The following is a 24,807-nucleotide window of genomic DNA, read 5'->3' on the forward strand; positions in this document are numbered from 1 at the left end:
TAACACTAGCTATTTAACTCGTGTGTTTCTCAGCTATCTTCGTTGTGGTTGATGTATGTGCGAAATGATGACGCAATGCGGAAACTCTTTCGACTGCGCATCGAACGTTTACACAAGAGTTGCCTGAGGCACAAGCAGTAGTGTCTTCATAGTAGGAATATGGAATATGTGGAATATAATACATGGGCATTAGGATTTAAAATATTATCTCGCGGGCAATATGTATTTCATTGATTGAACATTTCATATATACAATCTTATACAATATGGACAAAATATAATTGTAATATAATTTTATACGTATTACATGTTACGTGGTATATACAGTGAAGAGAGACTGATCTTACGCGTGATCGTATGTAATAATAAATCTTGCTTATCGCCATTTATATGATGTATAAATATAAATCTTGCTAATTGTGGTTTCCGTACCACAGTATCATAATCTACAGGATGTTGCCTTAAATGCATATCGTACCTCTGAATACAAATAAAAAGTACAAAAGTTACCATCGAAGGCAGGAAAAATGTCATATGGAGTTTCACCCGTTGTTTGCGATGTTAGTTTGAAACGAAATTAAAATAGCTGGAGTTCCTACGCCCACACTATATGAACTGAGATCAGAAGCGGTTCATGAGTTGCAATTATCGCTAATTATCACTTGTAAGAGTAGAGACTACATGATCATCTCTCCAAACTTTACTCCAGGGACTTGACACTCTGAGACTTTCAACTTATAATATATATTTGTTTTACGTCATACCTTAGTCAGGGTATCTATACGGCAAGACTTGATAAAAACATCCTGCATCGTTAAACAAGTTTAACATTTGGAAAACGATCAAAATAAAGAACCCATGCACTCGCTCATGCGCCTTTACTCAAATCCGTTCATACCATAAGCGTCTCGAAAGACTTTTGCCGTCGATAAGACAGCTTACTTCATTATCACGACTGATACAACTATATTGATCTACAGAAAGAGCTGGTTACAGGAGAATATCCAGATACCGCCACTGTGTCATTTTGGCATGCACATTGTATTCGTGTGGCTATCGCGGAGGATTATGACCTGCATCAGGACGAGACGCAATGCGGTCTGACAGTAATAAAAATTTGAAACCACGCGTGAATATGGGCAAAATTATCCGAATGCGCGTTTCAAGTTGACGGAAAAATTGGACCCCGCATCGAGTGGTGATTGCACGGAATACACTATACATCGTAAATCTGTTTTACTCTGTTTTTGAATATGGGCCTCGACGGGTTCATTACTCCGGTATTGATCTCGCAGGCACGCCGCGTGATAGCGAGAAATAAAATTCCCTTCTCTTTGACGAAATGAAGTGTGTGCTTTACCTTGCTGACAGATCTTTTTCCGCAAGATGAGAATTAGCTGACGTTGCGGTTGCTGTTGTCAACACATCGTGAGTTGAAATATTTATGTGTTCGGTGTACACGTGTTTTTCGGGGCTAAATTAATCAGAATTCGTTCATGAATGAATTACGTTGAACTCAATCAGCTATCGATTAGCGTGCCAAACGTAGGTGCATGATAAATTCTTGCATGAATTTTGCTAATGTGCGTTAAAATGACATGACGGGGCAAAATCTACGAATAAAAAATACTCAATTATTTAATCTTTCAGCATTTTGGCATTATTTGATGCAAAATTATTATTCTGAATTCGCATATCCTAACTATCGATACGTAAGCTCACAGCTTGGGCTTCCGGCTGGTACATTTTTGATAATTCTGTAGTTTCCAGATCCCATTCAAGACATTTTTATACGATAAATTTGAGATCGTTGGGTGCAATCTTGACATGATCATCGCATTAAGTACTGCGCCTGAAGAAGTATTTCCGCAACCTGCATTTCACGGGAAAGTTGAGTGACGCTACAGGTAACATTTTTTTGGTGAAAGAGGAAACGGGAAAGACTTTGGTACAAAAAAAAAAAAAAAAAACAAACGGTGAGTTTAAGCACGTAAAAATACACCAGGCAAACTGCATATCTAGATAACAGCAAAACGATTTTGGAAAACAAGAAACGTTAAACTGAATTTTTGCCTTCCGCAGATGTACACACATACACGGCGAAATGTTTGACAGTCTGATTGCAAGTGTTCAAAGTGCATATCAGAGTAACGACCATATCATAAAATAAAGATGAACGTTCCTGAAAATTATCGTCGATATCCATGATAATGAAAGAAAGTACCAAGAGAAATTAAAAAGCGATAATAACTGAACGAAGAAAATGGAACTGAGGAAATACTTTTGGACAAAACAGTTCATCTTGTTAACATTTTTCGTCACGACTCTCATCTGGATCACATTCAAGTACAACGGGTGCCTCCTGGGCGGCTTGTCGCGAAAATTAACACTTCAGAGGAGTCAACAGGCGGACTCTTATTCCGAGACGCTGTTGTTGCGATCACCCAGCCAAGTGAAGGTTGAGGAAATCCCGTTGGACAACATCGCGAGCCTCGATCCACGCACGACAAAAGTCCAGCTGGTCCCCTTATGGTCAAACAACGAGACCCTGCTACGAGAGTTAATCGACGTTGCTCCGAAGTATCAAATCCTCAGACAACAGGGACTCAGACCCGGAAGACAACTGCCCGTAGCCCTAATAATCGGAGTTAAGAAGGGAGGCACCAGGGCACTTCTGGAATTCCTTAGACTCCATCCAGACATCAGAGCCGCCGGTTCCGAGGTCCATTTCTTTGACCGACACTACTCCAAGGGTTTTCATTGGTATAGGTGAGTGCTTATCAGGCCTGGTCTACTATACGCTATGATTATGTTGGTACGATTATGTCGACTGTGTCAATATAATATGGAAGTATTATGGCTTGATGAACCATGAGAAATAAGATTTTTCTTAGTGATCTCACGGATTTTCTCTCGTTTACAGGCATCGCATGCCGCCGACCCTGGAGGGCCAAGTAACGATGGAAAAAACACCATCATATTTCATAAGAGAGGAAGTGCCTCGTCGAGTACAGCACATGAATCCAGGCACGAAGCTGATCGTAGTTGTTCGAGATCCGGTGACCAGAGCAATATCCGACTACACCCAGGTGAAAAGTAAGCGCGTGAAAATGCCGCGGTTCGAGGAGTTGGCCTTCCTAAACGATTCCCAAGTCGTTGATACCTCCTGGGGACCGCTCAAGATCGGCGTGTATGCGAAGCACCTGGAGCACTGGCTCCTCTACTTCCCACTTTCCCAGCTCCTATTTGTCAGCGGTGAACGTTTGATAGCCGACCCGGTAGCCGAGATCGCGAGGGTCCAGGATTTCCTCGGCTTGAAACGGGTAATTTCGGAAAAACACTTCTACTTCAACTCGACGAAGGGATTTCCCTGCCTCCTCAAGTCGGAGGGACGATCCAGTCCGCACTGTTTGGGTAAGTGAAAGGAATTAGAAAGGCGAAAAACAAAGGGAAACAAAAAAAAAAATATGAAAAATTTTTCTCTCTCGTTTTTGGAAAAGGTAAAACGAAGGGGCGAAGCCATCCCCACATAGATCCAGCAGCAGTGCAACGTCTCAGGGATTTTTATCGGCCTTTTAATCAACGATTCTATCAGCTAACCGGAATGAATTTTGGATGGCCGTAGACTGTTTGCAGAGGCTGTGGAACTGTTTGGCCTGAATTAAACATAGACATATCTTAGGATTATAGCGAGGAGGAACTCAGTCAATTTTTAACGCTAATCTCGTAATTATATTTATATAACAAGGCGATGCGATATTACTGTTCAAAAATATTCCAATGCCGATGGCTATAATTTTTTTCCTTTAAAAATAACTCACCTATACTGGTTGTACCTAACAATAATGTATATATATATACCTTATGTAGACACTATATTATATACGTAACGAGAAATCAGGTCCCGCGGCGTTTAACGATGTTAGAGTGATATTAAATTTATCTTCAAATGCACGCGTATGAAGTAATTCTTCAATAGTCAGTTTAATTGTATAATTATTAGATCCAGCGCGATGGTGGATTCGAACGCGGTTAATATACGAATTGTTATACCTGAAAATTGCGTCAACGCTGTTTTTTTTTTCTTTCTTCTAGGATAAGAATTATCGAAAAATGCGGTTGTAATATATATATATATATATACACACACACACATATATGTATATATATATATATATATATATATATACTGTGTTTAGAAAGTGCACCTCGTTATACACTGAAATATATAAGCACGTTGCTTTGCTCAACTAATATTTAATAAACTATATACATACCTGTATAGTTTAATGCCTATTGTTAATTACTGTAATAAGCACGCTCGCGACTATCTTCATAATATATGAATAATGTGTACGTATATACATACATACGTATTCATACGCCAGTAGCCCTTCAATGACAATTAATATGTGCATAAATATATAATATTGGTTTTTATGAAAAGGTTTTATTGATATCCCAAAGCTGACGAAAAAATCCACGGCAGGTTTAAAACGGATGTTCAATGAAGTCAATTTTCGAGGAAAATATTTCAACGGTATATAAAGGAAAAGAACAAGTTTCAGCGAGTGACTACTGGCGTATTGAAATACACTGAAATATAATTTTAGGGCACCTTGTTGGATGAATATTTCCTACATGTAACTATGATTACCCGTCGTTATTACGGAACGATAAAAACAAGCAATATCATATTTATAAACATGTATGAAAAGAGACTTGAATAATTTACGCATTGCGTCTATTATAATATACACTATTAATACAACAAATAATACTCAGTCTTAACGTAATTTACTACTTTTTGAATTCATTATCTTAAATATCTGCAAGGTAAAGAGCTTCGTTTATGGATAAACACACGTTGGCCTTTTGGGTGGCACTTGATCATTTGTTTGCTTATTATTTATTAAGTAATTTATTCATTTACTCACTGATTTTTTGATCAGTTTTTTTTTCCTTCTTTCCTTATATAAAATTATCACAGTAGTATTCATTAATTTATTAGTATATGTATAATATGTACATGCTGCCAATAAAATTAAGTAATCCAATAAATGTATCACCATGTATATTTTACCGCAGCTTCTCACGATTCATTAAATTTCTATAAGTTTCATTTTTTGTTGATTTTTTTCCCACATGCAGGTCACTATAAATTTTACACATCAAGAACACGATTCTACGCAGTAAATGCTTTGAGCGAGCAATATTTATACATTAATTATCACCATACCATTTATATTAATATTGAAGTTTAATAATAACGCGAAAAATTGAAACAAAGTGCATAACTGTACGATATGAATATACATGGCGTTTCTGAAATCATGATGTCTAGACATAATGAGGTAAGTACTTATATTTATATTTATTTGTATGTAAATCTATGCACCTATTCAATACAACTATTGCTAAATAATTTCATGCATATTTCTTTTACAACATGTTTTGTTGCAATTTTTTGTTCGGAATTATGTATCGTTAAACTTGTCTAATTACCGTAATTTATTCCCGACTGAAACAAAACATACTGTAAAAGATTATGATTTACAACAACATGCTACCTACATAACAACATCGATTTAATTACAATTTGCGCTTAAATAATTGTACAGGTTAATACTGCTTTTGTTTATTACCATTACTATAATCATCATTATTATCGGCCGATAGTATGAACCTGCAATTGTGAAAAGTGCAGGAATTAAAATGGAAAATTTAATTACAACCGGAAGAGGTATTTCGTTTACAAATTTTGACGTGCAGCGCTTTTTCATAATAATTTATTCGCACTATTTTTATTTATTTATTTTTTTTAATTTCACGCTCTTCCCGGAAATTTCGAACACGACCGTGTACACGGAATACCTACACCTGTGGTTTTAAATTATTTTTAGAATTTAAACAGCACAAGGCGTCAGGCGAACGAATTAAAAACATTAAATAAAATTCCCTGTAAAGTAACGAGGATAATTTACAATATTATATCTGTATTAAATTATCAAGGATAATTTTTAACGACGATGAAATTGAAATTGAACTTTAGATGTGAAAAGTGAAGGTTTTTTCCTGAGAAAATACGCGCAATAAGTTTCGGATGTTATTAAATTGCTGATCAGAGTTCTGATATACATGTTTGGCAGCTTATAACGCTGCGCAGTAAATTTAAAAATGTAAATTATACTCGTTTATTATGCCTATTACATTATACGGAGAGTCGATATTGAATTCGATTCTTATTGACAAAGTTACGTGCTGTATTAATTAATATACTATACATGCAGAGGTTGAGCCTTACATCATTCTTCCCTCAATAGCATTCCGAAATTTTTTTCATTCCGTTTTATGCTTCACCAAAGAGTAAAAACATGCATGTCCGAACAAGAAATCGATACTACATCTGGATCATCGTCATCATCATGATTTTATTTTTCCTCATCGATCTCGCAGACATCCAGTTAACAATACTTACCATAGGCTCTCTGTCTGTGAGCCCGCAATTTGCGTCCTTTTCAGGCGGCAGAAAATTCTTTTGGTAATTTTGGAGGCTCGCTTTGCTTGAGAAGATCGTCGAGAGCCGACTGTGTATAATATACGACAAAATCAGTCGGTGCAACGCCCTCGAAAACGGCGTGAACCGATGGTTTCAAATTGTAGAAAAACAAGGGCTGTCCCCTGGCTGCAAAATCCCTTGTCAAACTCTCAATGACTTTGGCGGCTGTGAAATCAGCCCCGTAAATATGCGTACAGTCTATAACAACCGGTGTCTCGATGCTGCGTACGCGGCTGCTGTATTTAGTAACTAAATTTCTGACGTAGTCAACCGAGGGAAAGATCAAACAGCGATCCGGGGTCAGCATCAGGTATTCAACCCCTCGAGCACTCTGCAAGAAACACACGAATGATCGATGATTAGCTGCGATTTTTACGAAAATGAAATCGTGTCGAGTGGGAGCTGGGGTTCAAGTTCCGAATTATTTAGTAGCGAAACTTGAAGTAAAGAAAGAAGACTTTTACGAAATATCAAAGTTTCGAATGGCTGGTAACCCGACAGCTCAAAGTTACGAAATGCAAGATTCCGAAAATTCAAGTTACGATAGAGCAAAGTTAGGAAGTGTGAAGTTCCGATAAAGCAGAATTCCGAAAAGTGAAGCGTTCGTAGGGTAAAATTTCGAAAATTAAAATATACTCAGACAGCGTAATTTACTCGACGAGTGAGTGTACAAAATAAAAAAAAAAAACCAAAAACCAGAATGACCAGGATGTCGAACGTAAAAATATCGAAACTCCAAAACGAAGAAAGATCACAGTGGTGAAAACCAAGCCAGTAAATTCACATGACTGAAAATCTTCGATCGGTTAGAATTTCGATTTTCAGATTTTTGAATTTTCTCATTTTCTCACTTTCGGAACTTTGAGCGTTGGGTTTCGTACCATTCGAAACTTTGATGTTTCGTCAAAGTTTGACATCTTTACTTTAAGTTTTACCCCCAAAAAATTTGGAATTTGTCGCTTTCGAAACTTTTCATACAACAGACGTCAGGCAAAACTTGAATAATGAGAAACGGCTTCAGTTGTATCATAAATTTATCACTCACTGTCAATTCTTCGACGGAAATCTTCGGCCGCGCAGCGTGATAAAGTATGAATAGAACGTTGATTCCGATACCGCAAAGGATTCCAATCTCCACCTGGAGAACCAGACAGGCCACGAAAGTGGCTATTCCTGGTATCAGATCAGACTCTGAAACAACAGTTACGAATGTCGATGTTGAGTGTAGGGGTGAAAAACGATTTCGCATCGCGAAATATGTCCTTGAAATTTTCTTCGCGATCAAATAATTGGGTCATCGATGTACTACAGTATATATGGGTTCACCTTCCCACTCAGCGTTAATTGAGTCATGTACTTACTTTCGGTAAGTGTGCCATAAATATCTTTGGCACATTAAACGAGGGAAGAAAAAGCGAGGAAAAAATTCGGCAGTAAAGGCGAGTGATTCTTATCGCGAATTCATATTCATACATACACAAATACATACGCGTATAAATGTATGTATATGTGCATGTACCTGATACAAAGCGGTCAAAACGGATCGCGGTTGTAGATCGGAGAGACTCAAGGTGATCCGTGCATGGATCAGGAGCAGTCGAATCGAGAGCCTTGGTCCTTCATAAATCAACGACGATTGTAAACCTGTCACCGGTAAAAAATTTATGAGTAAATATCTTATTGGCAGGTGAATAATGACATTGTTATACTTGAGGCGATAGGCGAAAGTTAATTTAAGAATCTTCTTCGCTGCTCTGATATACATAGAGTGAAACCGATAAGACCCTTAAGCAGCTGCAAAATTAATCATTAATCCTGATCAAAAACCTGAGGTCGTTTATCGACCACGTATATTGAACAACCTTGATTGTTATGTTTAAGCCTGAGTAACTTTTCTCCGACGTATGTGCCTTCATACGCGATATTTATACGCACCTGACAAGCATGGTCGACTTGTCCTACTTCACCGATAATCCGAATATACAGCCGTGCTTATCGCGCACATGCGTACGTCGATATTTCACGTTATATATGTGCATTCTATGGTCGCATGCATATGCAACGTATTCGGATTATAAATCAGAAGCGTGTGATACGATCGCTGATATAAAGACCAGTAATTATTAATGACAAATGGTCTGACGAATATTGTTCATGCACAGATTAAAAGGAGTCCGAAAGCTCGTCTACCTGCACCTCAAAAGATCTCAACCGCGATGCTGGATGATCCGAAGAGCTTCAAGGACGTTAATTAATTGCAAACGGACCCAGTTATACTCACTTTTCGCCCTCCACATCGGCCTAACCACCTTTACTTCGACCATGAAGATCACAGCGGCAATTATAATCGCGGCCAAGCTCGCTTTCGGGATGTAGTTGAAATAAGGGGTGAGGAACAACAGCGCCAGGATTACCAGTAGACCTGTAAATATATCAAAATTAAGTTCTTCAAGCACTCTACTTCGGAATTGTTTTTTACTATTTCCGATGAGCCGAGACGATAACGAGGATAGATCGTCGGTAGTCGGCCGAAGATCGAGGGTAATATTATCGTAGTGACTAGACGTTGTTTATTTACAAAAGAGATCACGATGAGTGTCGCATATAAGGCAATTGTAAACAGTCAGGTAGAATGAAATATACCTACTTATTGTCGATAAGGCGAGCAGCCACGTGCAACGCACATGAAGTAAGACGCGGACAACATAATATATGCCCCATTTACCCACGTACAATTATTGATCCAGATCAATGTAGTGATCGAATGTATAATGAATTAAACTTGGATTGAAGATTGAATGTACACTGATATTACTGCATATGATAATTCCAACAAGCGTAACGACCAATGGATAAATGCTTGATCTATCGATTACAGATATGGATCCACTGTTAGTTTTTACATGCCTGTGAATAATCGCGATCATCTGACAGTAACGCGGAGCGAAAGAAGACAGTGATTACGTTATTGTCGCGTTTGTATTTACCTGTGTAAAGACCACCCATCGGTGTTCTTACTCCGGATGCATTGTTCACCGCACTTCTGCTGAGCGATCCTGTACTTGGGAATGCCTGAACGAAGGAGTTTCCTATGTTACTTATACCGATGGCGATCAGCTCTTGCCCTGCGTCGACGGTTTTCCCGTTTGCTGAAAGGTACGATATTACATACTTGATAAATGAAATGAAAAAGAGACTCGGAGATGCGTAGAATCGAGAGATTTCGACGTGAAAAAAGATACCCAGAAGAAAATTCACTCACCGAAAGCTTTGCAAATAGCGATGTTCTCCATCAGAGAGATCAGCGGGACGACTAGAATTCCGCTTCCCAGGTTCGAGCACATTTCGAAGAAAGATACGGTGGTGTTGTCGTCTTTTGTATAGCCGAAGGGCGGCAGCTGTGGCGTTGGCATTCCGCCGGGTATGTATCCTGTCAGAGGGAAAAAACGTGAGTCCTGAAAATGAGCTGGAAGTTCGCTGGCACCGTTTAAATGTACCGATAGTACCGGAAGTGATCGAGGAAGGTGAACGAAATACGTGGAAAATCTTACCGGTCAGCTGGAATGGCGGAGTTCCGGTGAAACTGTAGCCCAGAATTCCGCAGATGATGACCAGAAGCGCGTTCCTTGAGGTGCCGATGAGCCACATGACCTTGTTGATAACTCGGTGCTTCGTTGTCCGGAGCTCTTCATCTTCGGGCCCAATTTTGATAGAAGCCACCATCTGCAAGGGGAGAAGCCGAAACATTGTGAGAAAGGGATTTTCAAGTTACAGCTCGATTCGGCAGGATCAGAGATCAAACTCACCCTCAGAATGAGAAGAAGAGCTATGCACGAGGCTCCGAGGGTCGCGTCCCAGGCCGAAGTGTCGGTAAGGTTCTCGCTGATGCTTTTCCACATTTGTACGAACGTTGATCCAGACGCGGATATGCCCAGTAGATCTTTGACCTGCGACGATACTATTATCAGGGCAACGGCGGACGTGAAACCGGAACTTACCGGCCCCGAAACAAAGTCTATGAGAAATCCTGGGAGCAGAGAAAACGAGAATACATGATAATGAGGGAAAGACCAGTCGGTTACATCGTCGTTAACCCTTTGAGTCACACGTTATTGTGCAGAGTAAAATTTTATAATAATTAGTTTTCTAAGGTTTTTAGGATCGCTGATTACGAATAGGAAATCAGATTTCAAAAGTTCAAGATGGCGGATCCGATATGGTGGATGAAAATTTCAAATTTGTACAAATACGGTTAAAAAACTTTATACAGGGGTTTCACCGTATTGAATTTTCAACATCTGATTTCAGATTTGTAATCAGCAGCCCCAAAAACCCCTGGACAGAATTTTTTCTTCGGATTCGATCGAATTTGAAATTTTCGTCTGCCGTATTGGATTCGTCATATTGAATTTTTTAAATCCGATTTTAGATTCGTAATCAGTGACCCTAAAATTTATAGTGTATGTAAAATATGTATAGGTATGTATAGAGGGGTAACTTTCTCGGAAATGGATCATTCCTTCAATTTTCAAGATTTTTCTCAATCAATTTGTTTCTAACAATATTAATTCATATTATATCCCGATAATTTCTCTTGAGTATTGAAAACCTGTTAGCATACCATCAAAAATATCAAAAAACGACAAAGAAATATGTGGAAAAGTTCTCTAAATATACCAAAAATGGACATAAAATAGGTTCTTGACGATTACTTACCGAGTCCGAAAATTCCCATCAGCAGTTCAATGACGCCCGACAAAAAGGTCAGCAAAATTGCGTACTGGTAAGGCGAGTCGAGATGCGCCACCGTCTGATAAGTCAAAAGTGAAACGATGGCCGTTGGACCGAACGGAATGTCCTTGCACGAACCGAATATGATGTAAATGAAGCATCCCAAGAAGCTGCCGTAGAGTCCATACTGAAGAGAGCAATTATCGATGAGTTGAGATTGATTGAGCATCGGAGTAAGACCCAAATGAACGGAAGATCTATGACGTCATTCTAACCTGGGGTGCAAGACCTGCGATGTTGGAATAGGCAAGGGATTGAGGAATGACCGTCAATCCTACCGTGACCCCAGCGACCAGGTCGCCAAGGGCGTCTTGTGTGTTGTAATTCGGCAGCCATTTCAGTACTGGAAGTCTTTTGTAAAGCATTTTTTTCGTACATACAGCACGCGCCCTCCGCCTCGCCCAGGTTACAGACGTCTTGAATACGCCATCGGGACTTTTTTTCTCCTGCAAGTCGTTCTGTTCTTCCACCACTTTTTAAATAGAAACGAAATATATAGTACACAGGATACTCATCGTACCTTTTCAGTGTTTGACTCGAAAATCCCCTATCCGAAAATATCCCCAGAATTTAGTTACCAAAACCAACATGCGGTGTAAGATTGATTAACTCTGTTGATTGTACTCGCACTATCGTTCCCGGCTGCTTCGACTTACAATTAATCGACGACAAGAACTCATACTTTTGTCTTTCTAGAACAGGTTGCGAAACTCACTGTTGCAGCATCCTGGCAGCGTTATTAAACGGGAAAATGACACTTTTAAGGGTTGAATAGTTCGGCAAATTACAGGTGTTCACATTCTTCGTTGTTAGAACATGAATACAATATAAGTTGACTTACAGATGAAATCCGAGGAGCCTTGTATCTCGTGACGTGATTCCCGGATGCCGTTGGAATTCCCCATATCTAAGCTTCCCCTGGAACCGTTGAGGCCATGGTTGACGTACCCTCCGTTACTCCCGCCAACCCTATCCTCCGTAGATCTTTCGCCCCCCTTCATATTCCTGGAAACACATTTCACAATAGTCGATTTCAAGACCACTTACGTCACGGTCCATAATCGACTACGAAATAAGTTCTTTCCCCCGGCCCAGCATCGAATCGTTTCCATATAATACGGTACCACACAGGCCGACGGCACATCACGACGCAACATAACACAACCAAAGGAAAGAAGAAGAAAAGGGGAAAAAAACACGTCAACTCGTGATTGGAATCACGTGCTGAAATCGCCTGGGTGTGACTGGATTCCTTCACACGTATTTGTTGCGCACTTAGCCGCAGGTTATGTTGTACACATTCCACTCGCATGTGTTGAATACAGGTTTTCAGAAGTAGACACGGAGCCTGTATCACCTCAGTGATTCTCATTTCAATTTAGATTTATACCAAGAAATTTCTAAACAAACAATGTCTAGACGTGTGATGAAAAATAATAATATAAATAAAAACAACTGACTTTCTAATCTAGGGTATAATAATAGGTACAGGGAAAATTCACAATCGTGACGAATTAAACGCTGGAAGTCATCGTGCACCAGATATCGATGATCTGTCCTCTGTCCTCTTTGGTGATGAAAGGATCGATCAATGACTGCGTCATATCTATTGATGTACCTGATATACATACACAAGCTTGGTTGTCCGATCGCGATGAGATCTAACCAAATTCCTAGATATCATGCATCTCGAAATGGCTAGTGAAAAACGAACCATTAACCCTTTTTCTGCACTCTTGTCAACGACCTGTTAACAGTTTTGTAACCGAGGTTACCGAGATGGAAATCCGAATGACAAATCGACCCGAACCCACCTTCCACTGATCTGTATCAGTGGAGTCAGAATAGGACTGAATTAAAAATATTCCGGATATGACTGCATCATTGTGTCGATAGCGGTTTTCGACCTTCAGTAACTCAAATCTGAAGTCATTTTTGAGCTGCATAGCCGGTGTTTCGAAAAAGTAGGAAACTTTGAGGTTTTTTGCGTTTTCCTCAAAAACTGCTATCGGTAAATGAAATATAAGTTGACCATCGTGTAAAGCGGAAAATTCTACATCGAATTATGTCCTCATACGTCGGAAACGGAGTTGGATTAACAAATCAAGAAAAAGGAAATTCCATTTGTCAACGGCATCTGGGGAATATTTTAATCCGACTCCGTTCCTGACATGCGAGGACATAATCCTGTTTTCTCGAAACGCCCGCAATGCAGCTCAAAAATGATTTCAGATTTGAGTACCTGTGGGTCAAAATCCCTTATAGACCCAAAAATCCAGCCATATCCTGAATGTTTTTACTTCAGACTTATTTTGACTATATGAGACAAGCAGAGCACGATTCAAGCTTTGGTCATTTCGCAGTCCAGAACCGTCCTTTTAAGCGCTGCTGCATCGTGCCGGATGAATGAATAGCCATAGGGTCTCGACGTTTCCCGTGCAGAAGCACGTGTTCCTGTTTACTGTGCGTAAAAAAGCCGGTTTTCAACTGCGCAGATACACATATATGCGGTGTCTTCGTTTTCTGCTCAGCTAAGGTAGCACAGGCTGTACAGCATGTAATCCGTGTAACTGAGGTCCGTATTAAGTATAGAATCAGGTATGTAAAGGGTCTAGAAGAGCGGCTAGACTGGCGCATAAAAATATAAGAAAGAAAAACAAAAATTGGATACAGTCCGAAGAGCCTTTCAGTAAATTTGCTGTCTATAATTTTTTTTACGTACATCCCTGCAACTTATCTTGCAAGTTGATGATGAACTGATTCAAAATTCGCCATACCGTTAACAATTAATTATACGGCACCGTAAGTCCACCGAGTATTTACTCGTCTTATTGCACCGTCATGTTATTTCGTCTACGCGAGTCACGATGGTATGGATTATTTTCATTATAGCTCGAGGATTTATGAGATATGATTTGTGTTCTTTTTTTAAACTTTTTTTTTTCCTACGCCGACTATTATTGTCGGATTTCGCTTGTTTGTTCGCGCAATAAAATCTGCTGCTACGTTATCCAATATGACGTAAAAGTCGAGGTAGAGGTGCAATTAAAACTGCTCCCGTCAGATACTCTGATCCGATAGATTGGAGTATAAATTACCGGCCTATTAAACACCGAAAACACTCAAACGCGCTGATATCTAATAATGAGAAACGATGGAGTGCCATTTACATTATAAACGCTTTTCAATAAAGCCATGCGTAAATTCTGATGGCGAATTGATCTAACAATAAAACAATTAGTAGATACTGATACGAAGGTAAAAACACCCCTCGAAATTCTTTCGGAATTATTTCTAAGTTACATTACGAACGGTATTATTAAAGTTTGTAAATATTTTTTCAAAGCGTTCCGCGCGTTTAAAAATACGCGCGATCTTTTTCAATTACAAGTGAAATTAATCAGATCGAATGAAAAGACTTTTTTTTCACCGAAGAATTTCAACCGAGCCTAACTACCCATATAGGTACATATTTTATCCTCGTACTTGTGAATGTTTCATCACAAGATTTGATTGCACAAAGCACTACGATATAGAAAATATTGTGAAATTTGTTTTCAGAATGCACAACGACGATTTTACACAAAGTAAATACATCATGCCTTGTAATTTCTGATACACTTGAGTGCTGTTATTCAGAAGCTACGAGCTACTGCGGTCTACAGCAATTAATGGAATTAATGTTGCATGTGTATTAAATACCGTATTATACATAAGAGTCGTTGAATCAATCTACTTTGTAATTAATCAACGATTGGCAGGCACTTGAGGTGCCGAATATGGCACCTGATAATTATTGATCACAGATAAACACTTGCCAATATTTTGGTTGTAACAGCAGATGGCACACATGTCAAACAGGTGAAAACGAATTTCACAAGTATGAAGATGATCACATCTGTAATGTTTACCTGTGAATAAAGATATACCTGCATCATTTATTTGCATTCCATTTAACGCGGCCTACAGACTTCAGTATACTGTGACGGTGAAAAAACTCGCTACACAGAAATAATTATACATGTATACATATATAAATATCGTGTGTAAAAAAATACTAAATTGACAATAAAATTACAGATACAGAACCTGCTTGCCTTATTATTGTTATTATACCGTAAAAAGTGACGATGTATTCAATACCACACACGTGATTAAAGTTTAAACGAGTTCATGGCTACGACCGAGATAAATTTCGATTAGGTGCCAAAAGTTATAATTCGATTTCAAATATCAGCCATAAGTGGAGATAGGTACCTATAATATACGAGAGAATATGGAGATGAGTGCCGATCACTTGGATAAACAAATCGTAGGATTTGTCCAAGGGGAGGAACTTGCGATAAGAAAACTTTGACCGAGATCTAGTTTAGGGCATCTTTTTGACGAAGGCCAAGCGTACAAAGAACGATAAGTAGCCTTGACGATACTTGACACTAGGGTAACCTCGTATTGAAAATTTGACCAAATATACATTGTAACCGTTATAAATAATAAGAGACAGAAAATCACGCCGGCCAATTTTAGAGATTGATAATCAACGACGTTCGGTTATAAAAAAAGGCCACACTCGCTGTCCGACATACATATATGCATGACAGCAATAGATTGAATATTAATACGGTAAGATCAAATAAAACCGTGGTGGCGATTAGTTGGTCGTCAATTGTCCATTCATGAAATATCGTCTCACGATTAAATCGGTATAATCAATAAAAGCTTGAGATTTGTCGAGTGATAACTGCTCGCGAGATTGAAGTAGGAACGTGCAAAATCTGAAGATTATGTCGGTAATACGGTACTACAATAATGTTATCACTCCGGTAGCGATTGTTGATTATTATTTTAAATGATTAGAATTCTCAAATGGCCATTAATTTCTTTTAAATAACATTCCAACGCTCTTTAAAGAACACGATACGCGGTATGATTGCAGGTAAGGTCCAACAGGAAGTCGTTCAACTGCCAGAAGTTGATTCGTCAGAAATCAATTAAACGATTTATATCTATCGAAAGGTTTATTCTGGTCGCTTTGTGCTTTACAGATTGTTGTAATCTTCGATGAAATTTCATCATCAGTGTTAATATCCTCTAATTATTGCAGTACGTGAAGTACACTTGCATAATACATTTTCCGCCTCCATTTCCAGGGTCCAAAGGTACAGATTACTCTCACACCTATTACCATGCATATATGTGACGAATGGGTTCGAGCTTGGACCAATTCTTGCGCGTTGAATAATCTGCTCCCATCTATACATACAACTGCATACAAGCAATTTGCATACCTGTACGAGCGTTGGCATTGGTAAATATCTATAAACAGTGATAGCACATATGTATATATACGTGTATGTACCAAGGAAAATTGCGTAAACGGATTGGTACAGATATTGAAATTCAACGGAGTGGCTATTTTATGTAAGATTTCCTCTGAAGCTCACGCTGCTACACGCAGTTTCGTAACTCGCATTACTTATCACCCGCGCATTCAGCTCACTCGCAAATCGATATCTGGATTCTAAGATTTTTCGGGGTTTCAAATTTTTATTTCTAATTTTTATTTTTATTTTCAAGATTTCAGACGTGCGATTAATATTTATCGAACCGAGATTTGGCGATACATCCGTGAACTAGTTCTGAACACGATATTGAGATTTTTATTGACAAACTAATCGTCCTCTGTTTCGTAATACCATCGTAACGTCTGTCTCAAAGCGATCGATGAATGCAATGCGTTATTCATCGATCAAAACAAATCAGTTTTAAAATCAATCTACCGACTGCGTGCCTGAGTTCATTGAAGTCAATCTGTGCAAAAGAATATCGCGCTTGATTTAACGTCACTTATGATAATGTTCTGATTTGATGCGTGGATAGATTTCGATTGGTCATCAACGTTGTCGTTTTAGCAGATGTTCGTAAATGATTCGCAGAGACTTGGTAAGAATCTGGTGAAACCTCCCAAAAAGTTTATGTGTGCGACACAACGCAACAAGATCTCGTCGATCTGTAATACGTGCAACGTTGAAGGTTGCGCGTATTTCGTTCACGTCCTCAAAGTTTAGAATTTTATTATCTAAGAGGGTGTTTAGAGTCGTGGGTTTTAGTTTAGGATATTAGAAACTCTTTATTTTAACCTGTGAATCACAACAAGAAGATCGTTCTTCTCTTTGGGTATCTATAAGGTTGGCCTTATAGATACTTATGTCTAGGGACCTAAATAGTAACTAAACCAATAGTTAGACACAAGGATACTACAATTACAAAAATATCGTTATAAGAAAATAATCATTCCTCGATTAATCGTCGCGCAAATGATAAACAGCGTACCTGTAAAAGTGAATAAAAAATAGAAAAAAAAATAATAAAAAAAAAAAAAAAAAAGTTGCTGGCAAAGAGATTGATCCAACAAGATAAGGCAAAAGCGATCAAAAGTTGGTAAGGACTTTATTTGAGGTCGGAACGAATTTTTACCCAATAATAGATTAGCAGGAGGCCTTGTTGCCGTGGCGTGATGAAATCATGGGGGTAGGTGGTTATTGATGTCGGCAACCACGTGTGCGTAATAAATTTCCCACCCGCGTTAACGGTTTATAGGTAAATAATACAGATACGGCGATAAAATCGACCGTTGAACCATGCCTGAAGTTATACATGGAAAGGTATAATCATCGTTGTTAATTATCCGCGTGACCAGCAAGGCTTACCACGTGTCTAAATATCATCTTGTATAGGTATATATACCTATGGCATGTGTTTGGTAGATTATAAATGTTTTTTCGCGGATACATCAAGGATCAACTTCCACCATACACATATGAGACCGAATATAATTATGGTTCGCTATGGATATCGGCAGTCCTCTCAGCTCTTCCGTATACATACTTTTGCATATTCAAATGATCTTAGTCGATGACCGATAGTACAATGAGAAATGTACGTGGTATAGGTATACGCGATGCTTGATACCCACGTGGAAGTTTGTGGATTTGCTTGACCTCACTCGTCTCGTCGAAAACAGATCTATTCAGAACCTTGGCATTTCGTGGATTATACCACTATACTATACCTATGTATATATACAAGGTTGAAAATTTGCGACTAATCTCACGCCTCGCACGATATTAGATATGAGGATTCTTGTTGGTGGAATACGTCGTTAATGAACGAGTCATATATTTTAAACCCTATTCGTACCCTTTACACAGTATTTATACCTGCACTAACAACCATTTACTACCATTTGATATGATCGTCCACTTAAGATGAAGATAAGTCTCGTGAAGAATTTCATTTCGACAATCAGCTCGAAAAGCTGGACGGCAAGAACTGTAAACAAACACAGCTGATCGAAAAATATATGATCGTAGGAATTACATAATCGTGGTGAAATCATAACTCCTCAAGTAAAATATAAATTTCAACATGTATTTATCCAGCATGTATACACCATGTGAGCAGGTGTATAATACGCACCTTGTAATTGCACCGAGTCCAGAATCCAACACTGCGCGCACTTATATATTATATATTGCAAATAAGAATATAACGTACAGTAAAATTAACGTTGATAATTAAGTTGTCGTTTTTTATTTATTTTTATTTTTCCAACTACGTCCAGCCCAATAATCTACGTGACAACTAATTTATTTCCAAATTTCATCCATCCCGATTAGAGTCTCGTTTATTCTTAGTTTGAAATATACGAGAAGCAATTGGCATCGAGTACGAAATTTGGTGTTATACTATATTCCGGGTCTTCTTTGCACATCGATACGCGAGTACATTTTGAGATTTAAGTAAGTAAATTAAGTGAGCCAAAGAAAGGATTGGAATCTTTTTACGACTGTGAGGATATCCCAAAAATGATGGAAATATGGAAAACTTCACTGACAATGAACGATAAAATGCGATAGTTTAAATAGGGTAGGATACACAATTTCCTCGACTTTCAACGAACGCTAAGTGTAAACGTACACGATAAAACCACTCTCATCTCTGTGAGAAGAATTCACGTTAAACCACGTTTCCGTTTAAGAAAATACTGTGCCGTTGCCGGCCGCGTCAGACGGTATAAATGCTTTCCTGGGTAGAAAAACCACCACCACGTGCTTCGCGGAGCTCCGCAGGACTACGAAAACCCCCACGAGCAAGCGAGCCGTGACGTCACTTGCGAACAAACCAATCGCATCACGGGTTTACAATTGGCAACGTCTACTCGTGTCCGCCTCGATCGGTAACCTGTGCCTCGTTTTCTGTCAATTTATTCCTTTGGCACCACGAGCCCACCTGATTATTTTTTTTTTCTCTCTCTTTTTTTCCCTTTATACCTTTACTTACTGCAGGCATCTTCCACAATCGACGCACAATCTAATGTAATCTACATTTAATGAGAATAACGGTAGCAACATACAAACGTGAATCCAGCAGCGTTCGAACCTGATTTGAATCTAGGACGACGACAGTCGGCATGCGCATTTACCCGGTTCATCTATAAGTCGTAAAGCCTCTTTTCACACGTATAATCCGTGTATCCGCGTCCTCTTATTCGTATAAAGTGAAAATCCCGCAATCCTGATTTTATCCACGATTTCTCGATCGGTGTACGATTTCTTTTACTCTTTTTAAATACGGGATGATGATAGTTCAGTCCGGTCCAAAATTTTAACAGTACTGCTTTCAAACATTGGATACTTTACTTTTTAGGTACCCTACCATACACGCTGCACGGACGTAAGTTTTTTCACAATCACAGATCAAACAGTCGCTTAAACGTATAGGAAATAAAGTTACGCTTAAGCACACTTGAAACTCTGCGTTTTACAGTTCGCAGCAAAGTCGAATATGATCGCTAAAAAAAAAAAGAAGAAAGCCCCGTGAAATTGATACGGTAAACTCGTTTACTCTGTTGTAGGGGGAAGATAAGAAGGTGTACATACATTACACGTTATAACATTACGAAAGTCCCTCGGCATCGTGTGTCTACTGCATGCTATACTGACTAATGAACTTGACCATGCTCGGCCGTGACCAGCATAGTTTCGATTTCTTAAGTGTGATACACGCCATTTACCTAATACGCATTGTACTTACATACGTATACATGCATGAGGTATAATAATTTCCTCAGGTGAACTGAACCCGGTGAAAGTATTGTTATAATTGCAGTGAAACAATATAAGCGCGCCGATAATTTATATGAGTGTTAAATACCTGGAGGATAGTCATATAAATTAACTCCCTTGACGCAAACAAGTTTACAGAGTTGAATTAGCAACAGACATGTGCAGTCCGAGATAAGAATATGCTCATAATACACTCTCTATCTCTTTCTCTCTCTCTCTCTCCCTCTCTCAATTGCATTTCCGTAGTCGTTTTTCATTACTTTTGGATCTTTGTACGACTATAACTATTCATCGTCTTTCATCGGCATTCTGCTGATCTATAAGTACAGGGGATCGATTATGTAATTTTACTTTTTACATTTCCCACCATCCAAGCATTGTGATCGGTTTTGCAAAAAGTTTGGTCAACCAATCAGAATGCTTGGATGGTGGAAAATGTGAAAAGTAAAATTACGTAATAGACCCCCAGAATTTAACCCCTTATTTCTGCCCTACTGAAAATGTTCAAGTGTTAAATCATAGAATGTTTTTGAAAGAATTTAGCGTTTAATTGATTACATAATTTATTTTGTAAATTATGGTAAAATATATAAGAAATCGTATACCTAATTAACTACAAGAGCACGAGTCATCAAATATACTCGACTAGATATCATCAGATATTTTGTCTCGATCAAAAATCATATACTCAACTACGTAGTGAACTATATGATTTTTAATCTAGTATATCTGATGATTCGTGCTCTTGGAATTTACAAGATAAATCACGTAATAAATTACATGCTGAATTCTTTCGAAACATTTTATGATTTAAGACATAAACATTTTCAGTAGTGTCGCAGCCGTTTCTCCCTTCTACGGTTAAACATTAAGGCGGTTTCATCCATGTAGGAATGTGATTCAATTCATTACATTTCTCGATCAAAGCTTAAGGGTATTTCCGTCAGTGATGAATAGGTTATACCATACATATTTGTGTGTGTATTAATGAACGAAATACGCAACAAACAATTAAACATCAAGTCGTCTTATAGTTCGAATGCCTATAATATATAGGAAAAATTCCTTGAATGACTCGACTTGGGTGATTTGAAAAAGTTCACGATCAACGTTGAGGAAGTATATTCGAAAATGGTGATGTAGCCAAAATAAAATAAGTACGAAATGTCAAGAGACGGAATCACATGTGTAATGTTTTTGCAGAATATATCCGTTATACAAATACCATATAATATGTATACGTCAATTTCTACCTACATCGTCGAGTCATGTAAAGTTAATTCACGTGACCCGTAGAGAATCTCGAACAATAAGAAAGCACGCGATTGTAAAAGATAGCGATGACTAAACGGGTTGTTAATTTTTCAATGATTATTACGCGAGAGATCTCAATTAAATGTGTTTAAATTCCAAGCGTATATTATTCCAGCACTTCATGATGACTTCACGTGCCGTTATTGTTTACAGTGTCAAGTACGTATTGGTAGAGTAATAAACGCGGGAATCTCTATACAATGTGTACCTTTCGCGGTTCAACATTACCTACCATTTTATCATAAATGCACGGGTTTGTTACTCGCATGTATGGCATATATTTACATACGTGCACACACGCACACACATGAGACTCGGTGTGCAAATCTAATACGTATGTAAAGTTTTACAAGCCTTTGTGACCACCGTGATCCCATATATGCAGTAAACAATCGTGTTATCTGTCACAAGATTCTTGAGGATTGAATCTTAATTAGAAGCGATTGTATCGATGTACTAATAAATATGATAACAGCAACATCATGTGACAGCGCATGTGACTATATACGCAAGATAATCATAAGGAAGAAGAAAAAAAAAGCGAGTAAAAATGAGGAATGAAAATAAAAACGATAAAAAAAAAAACGTCAAGGCCTGCCAATTTTGACGAGAGACCAAAAAAATATCCATTCACAATGATGTAACCTATATATATATAGGATATACACACCATCTTTAATGAGTTCGATCCCGGAAAGATGCGGTATGCGTAGCAGTGATTTATAACCGTAGAATTTTTATCAGGTATACCCATCACGAGTTGCAATTATACCGGCTCATTTTCGTAAAGCGCCTAATAAGGCCCCTAATTATAGGCAAGTGAGGGTTAAAATTCGCTCTGACCAGCTCCAAGTTTCGCAGCGTGCTAACAAAAGAGCATCGGAGCATTCGGAGCTGACCAGAGTGGAGTTGTACCCCTGATTTGCCTATAATCAGGAGTCTCTAAGGGGCGCTTCACGGAAATAACCAGGTGTAGACAGGTTGAGCACCGATATGCTGTTCACCATTGAACGTGTGTATGTATGTAGATGGTTTACTTTACTTCATTTTATCCAGCCGATCAGTTGATGTGACTAGCCAGTTGGACTCGTTTTTAAATGTTTTCTGTCATATCGCTGACGCGCAGGTGGTCTTTGGGACTCGCCACTAAGTGTGAGTCTCGTCCACATTTACGTAAATTATATACATAGCGGTAGGAGATGTAATCTATTTGACCGTGAGATCAAGTGGATGAAAGTGACCCGGCTACTAAATCTCTTTACTCGTCTATTTTTATTATCAAGGGGTCGGAGCAAGTGCAGGGTGTAAAAAAAACCGAGGAAGAAACGTGACGAGACGTCATCTCGCCGCAAGCTGCGCAAACTTTTTTTGCAAAATAACTTCACGTTTATACAAGCTCTGGTATCTCCGGTACGCAATCTTCAATTCAATCAGACACAATTGGTTCGTATTCGGCACGTGAGGCGACCTTAAGCGAATTACTTTACTGCCCGCGCATTGGTGTCGCGGGAATTTTTACGTTCAAGAAATCTTTGAAACTGTAGGCGACATGGCGGTATTAGGGTCAAACCTTACGTATGACCGAAGTCACACCGTGCACTTGACTAACCATAAAACAAATATTATCTTCATATATAGATAATTTTGACACCAAGTATAGGTGAGACTTGTACAATATTAACCTGCGCATAACAAATCTATGACGAGTGTTTGGATACGTTCAATTATTTTGTCTTCTTATTATGGTCTCATACTTTGACTTACATCAGCAGTCAATCCTTGAGTTAGTTAATAAAAAGGTCGGGCGCCGGATATTTGTATAACTATATATCAGTCTTATACAGAGAAGTTTGCCTAGCATTTTACAAAGCCGAAAATGAAATGGAATAATAATAATAATTACCCGGTATTTTGAGTTCATGCAAATAACTGATAACTGGTTTCAACATTCATTATACCTGTTTTTAGATCTACGTTGATAAACTGTCCTAAGACTAAAAATTTATAACGTCAGAGCCGCGGATTTTTGTGTTATTCGCACCACTGGCGTTTTTTTTTCTCGAGCCCACTGACTACTTTGCAAGCTTGTTGCTCGACTCAACCTTTGCGTGTAACTGTAATTCGAATCAAGTATTGAGGAATTTCAAAAATTTACAGAATTATCGGTGCTTGGAGGTATCGATATGAAAAAACTTATCCGTCGCCGCTGGCAATTGAATTTCTGTTTTGAACTGCGACCGATGCGGCATTCTACAAATATTTAGCAATAAAAAACGTACACGTGACGTCGGGCACCGCGTTGTGACATAACTTGATTTTTGAAAGATTATGAAATCGAATAACGCATAAAGTATTGCACATATTATACATCACGGGTAACGCGGGTATAAGCGAGATGAAAAACAGGCTTATACGTGGAAAAATCTCTACGCACAAGCATACCATTCAGAAATACGAATATAAATTTGCATACGAATAAATACCTACGTGTTTCAGAGTCAAGTATGGGCGGTAGACGCGTTTATAATAACCTGCTGCAGGCATAAGTTTCTGTTTTACTGTATGCGAGGGGAATAAACCCGCGTTCTTCCTCTTGCGTAATTTAACATATGATTATCGATCTTTAACTCGTGCCTTTCATTTTCAGTTTCGATTTTGTCATATATTGTTCTGATTACGGTTGCGTGATAAATTATATAAATTATCTACTGCATCGAATTCCGAAGCGAAACATGGGCGACAAAAGATTAGGATCAAGTGAGGTTGAGGTCGACCGACGCGTATATATATATATATATATATATATATATATATATATATATATATATATATATATATATATATATATATATATATATTTAGAATAGCCCGCATAATGCCTACACACATTGATTGTGAGAAAAAATTCATTCGTTACAGTTACTGGAAAATTCTAGTAAAATTGGTATCGTTTTATACCCAGAACTGTCTTTTGGTTCTGGTAAAAAATGAAAATACATAAAGTAAACTCTTATA

At 38.4% G+C, this 24,807-nt stretch overlaps 2 protein-coding genes across 4 annotated transcripts; one reads left to right on the plus strand and one right to left on the minus strand.

Moving 5' to 3' along the window:
- The first annotated feature begins 2,055 nt into the window (after positions 1-2,055).
- LOC124416766 (heparan sulfate glucosamine 3-O-sulfotransferase 6) lies at positions 2,056-4,036 on the plus strand. The gene is made up of 3 exons (XM_046898089.1): positions 2,056-2,769; positions 2,924-3,414; positions 3,501-4,036. Exons 1-3 carry the CDS (start codon positions 2,264-2,266, stop codon positions 3,623-3,625), a joined length of 1,122 nt encoding a protein of 373 aa, XP_046754045.1. The 5' UTR covers positions 2,056-2,263; the 3' UTR covers positions 3,626-4,036.
- Positions 4,037-4,919: 883 nt separating this feature from the next.
- On the minus strand, positions 4,920-19,443 carry LOC124416765 (sodium-independent sulfate anion transporter). 3 transcript variants are annotated; one of them, XM_046898088.1, is made up of 12 exons: positions 18,830-19,443; positions 12,192-12,355; positions 11,566-11,822; positions 11,276-11,477; positions 10,366-10,586; positions 10,111-10,282; positions 9,822-9,989; positions 9,547-9,708; positions 8,841-8,981; positions 7,605-7,750; positions 6,479-6,890; positions 4,920-5,686 (listed from the first exon to the last, which is right to left on the minus strand). In XM_046898088.1, the coding sequence occupies exons 2-11, from the start codon at positions 12,349-12,351 to the stop codon at positions 6,519-6,521; spliced, it is 2,001 nt and encodes a 666-aa protein (XP_046754044.1). In that variant the 5' UTR covers positions 12,352-12,355; positions 18,830-19,443; the 3' UTR covers positions 4,920-5,686; positions 6,479-6,518. The 3 variants fall into 3 exon arrangements, with proteins under 3 accessions (XP_046754044.1, XP_046754042.1, XP_046754043.1); XM_046898086.1 differs by having other exon boundaries at positions 4,920-6,890; XM_046898087.1 differs by lacking the exon at positions 18,830-19,443 and adding an exon at positions 15,608-15,758 and having other exon boundaries at positions 4,920-6,890.
- Between the last annotated feature and the right edge of the window lie 5,364 nt (positions 19,444-24,807).

Source organism: Diprion similis, chromosome 3 (assembly GCF_021155765.1).
Source record: "Diprion similis isolate iyDipSimi1 chromosome 3, iyDipSimi1.1, whole genome shotgun sequence".
Classification (NCBI taxonomy): domain Eukaryota; kingdom Metazoa; phylum Arthropoda; class Insecta; order Hymenoptera; family Diprionidae; genus Diprion; species Diprion similis.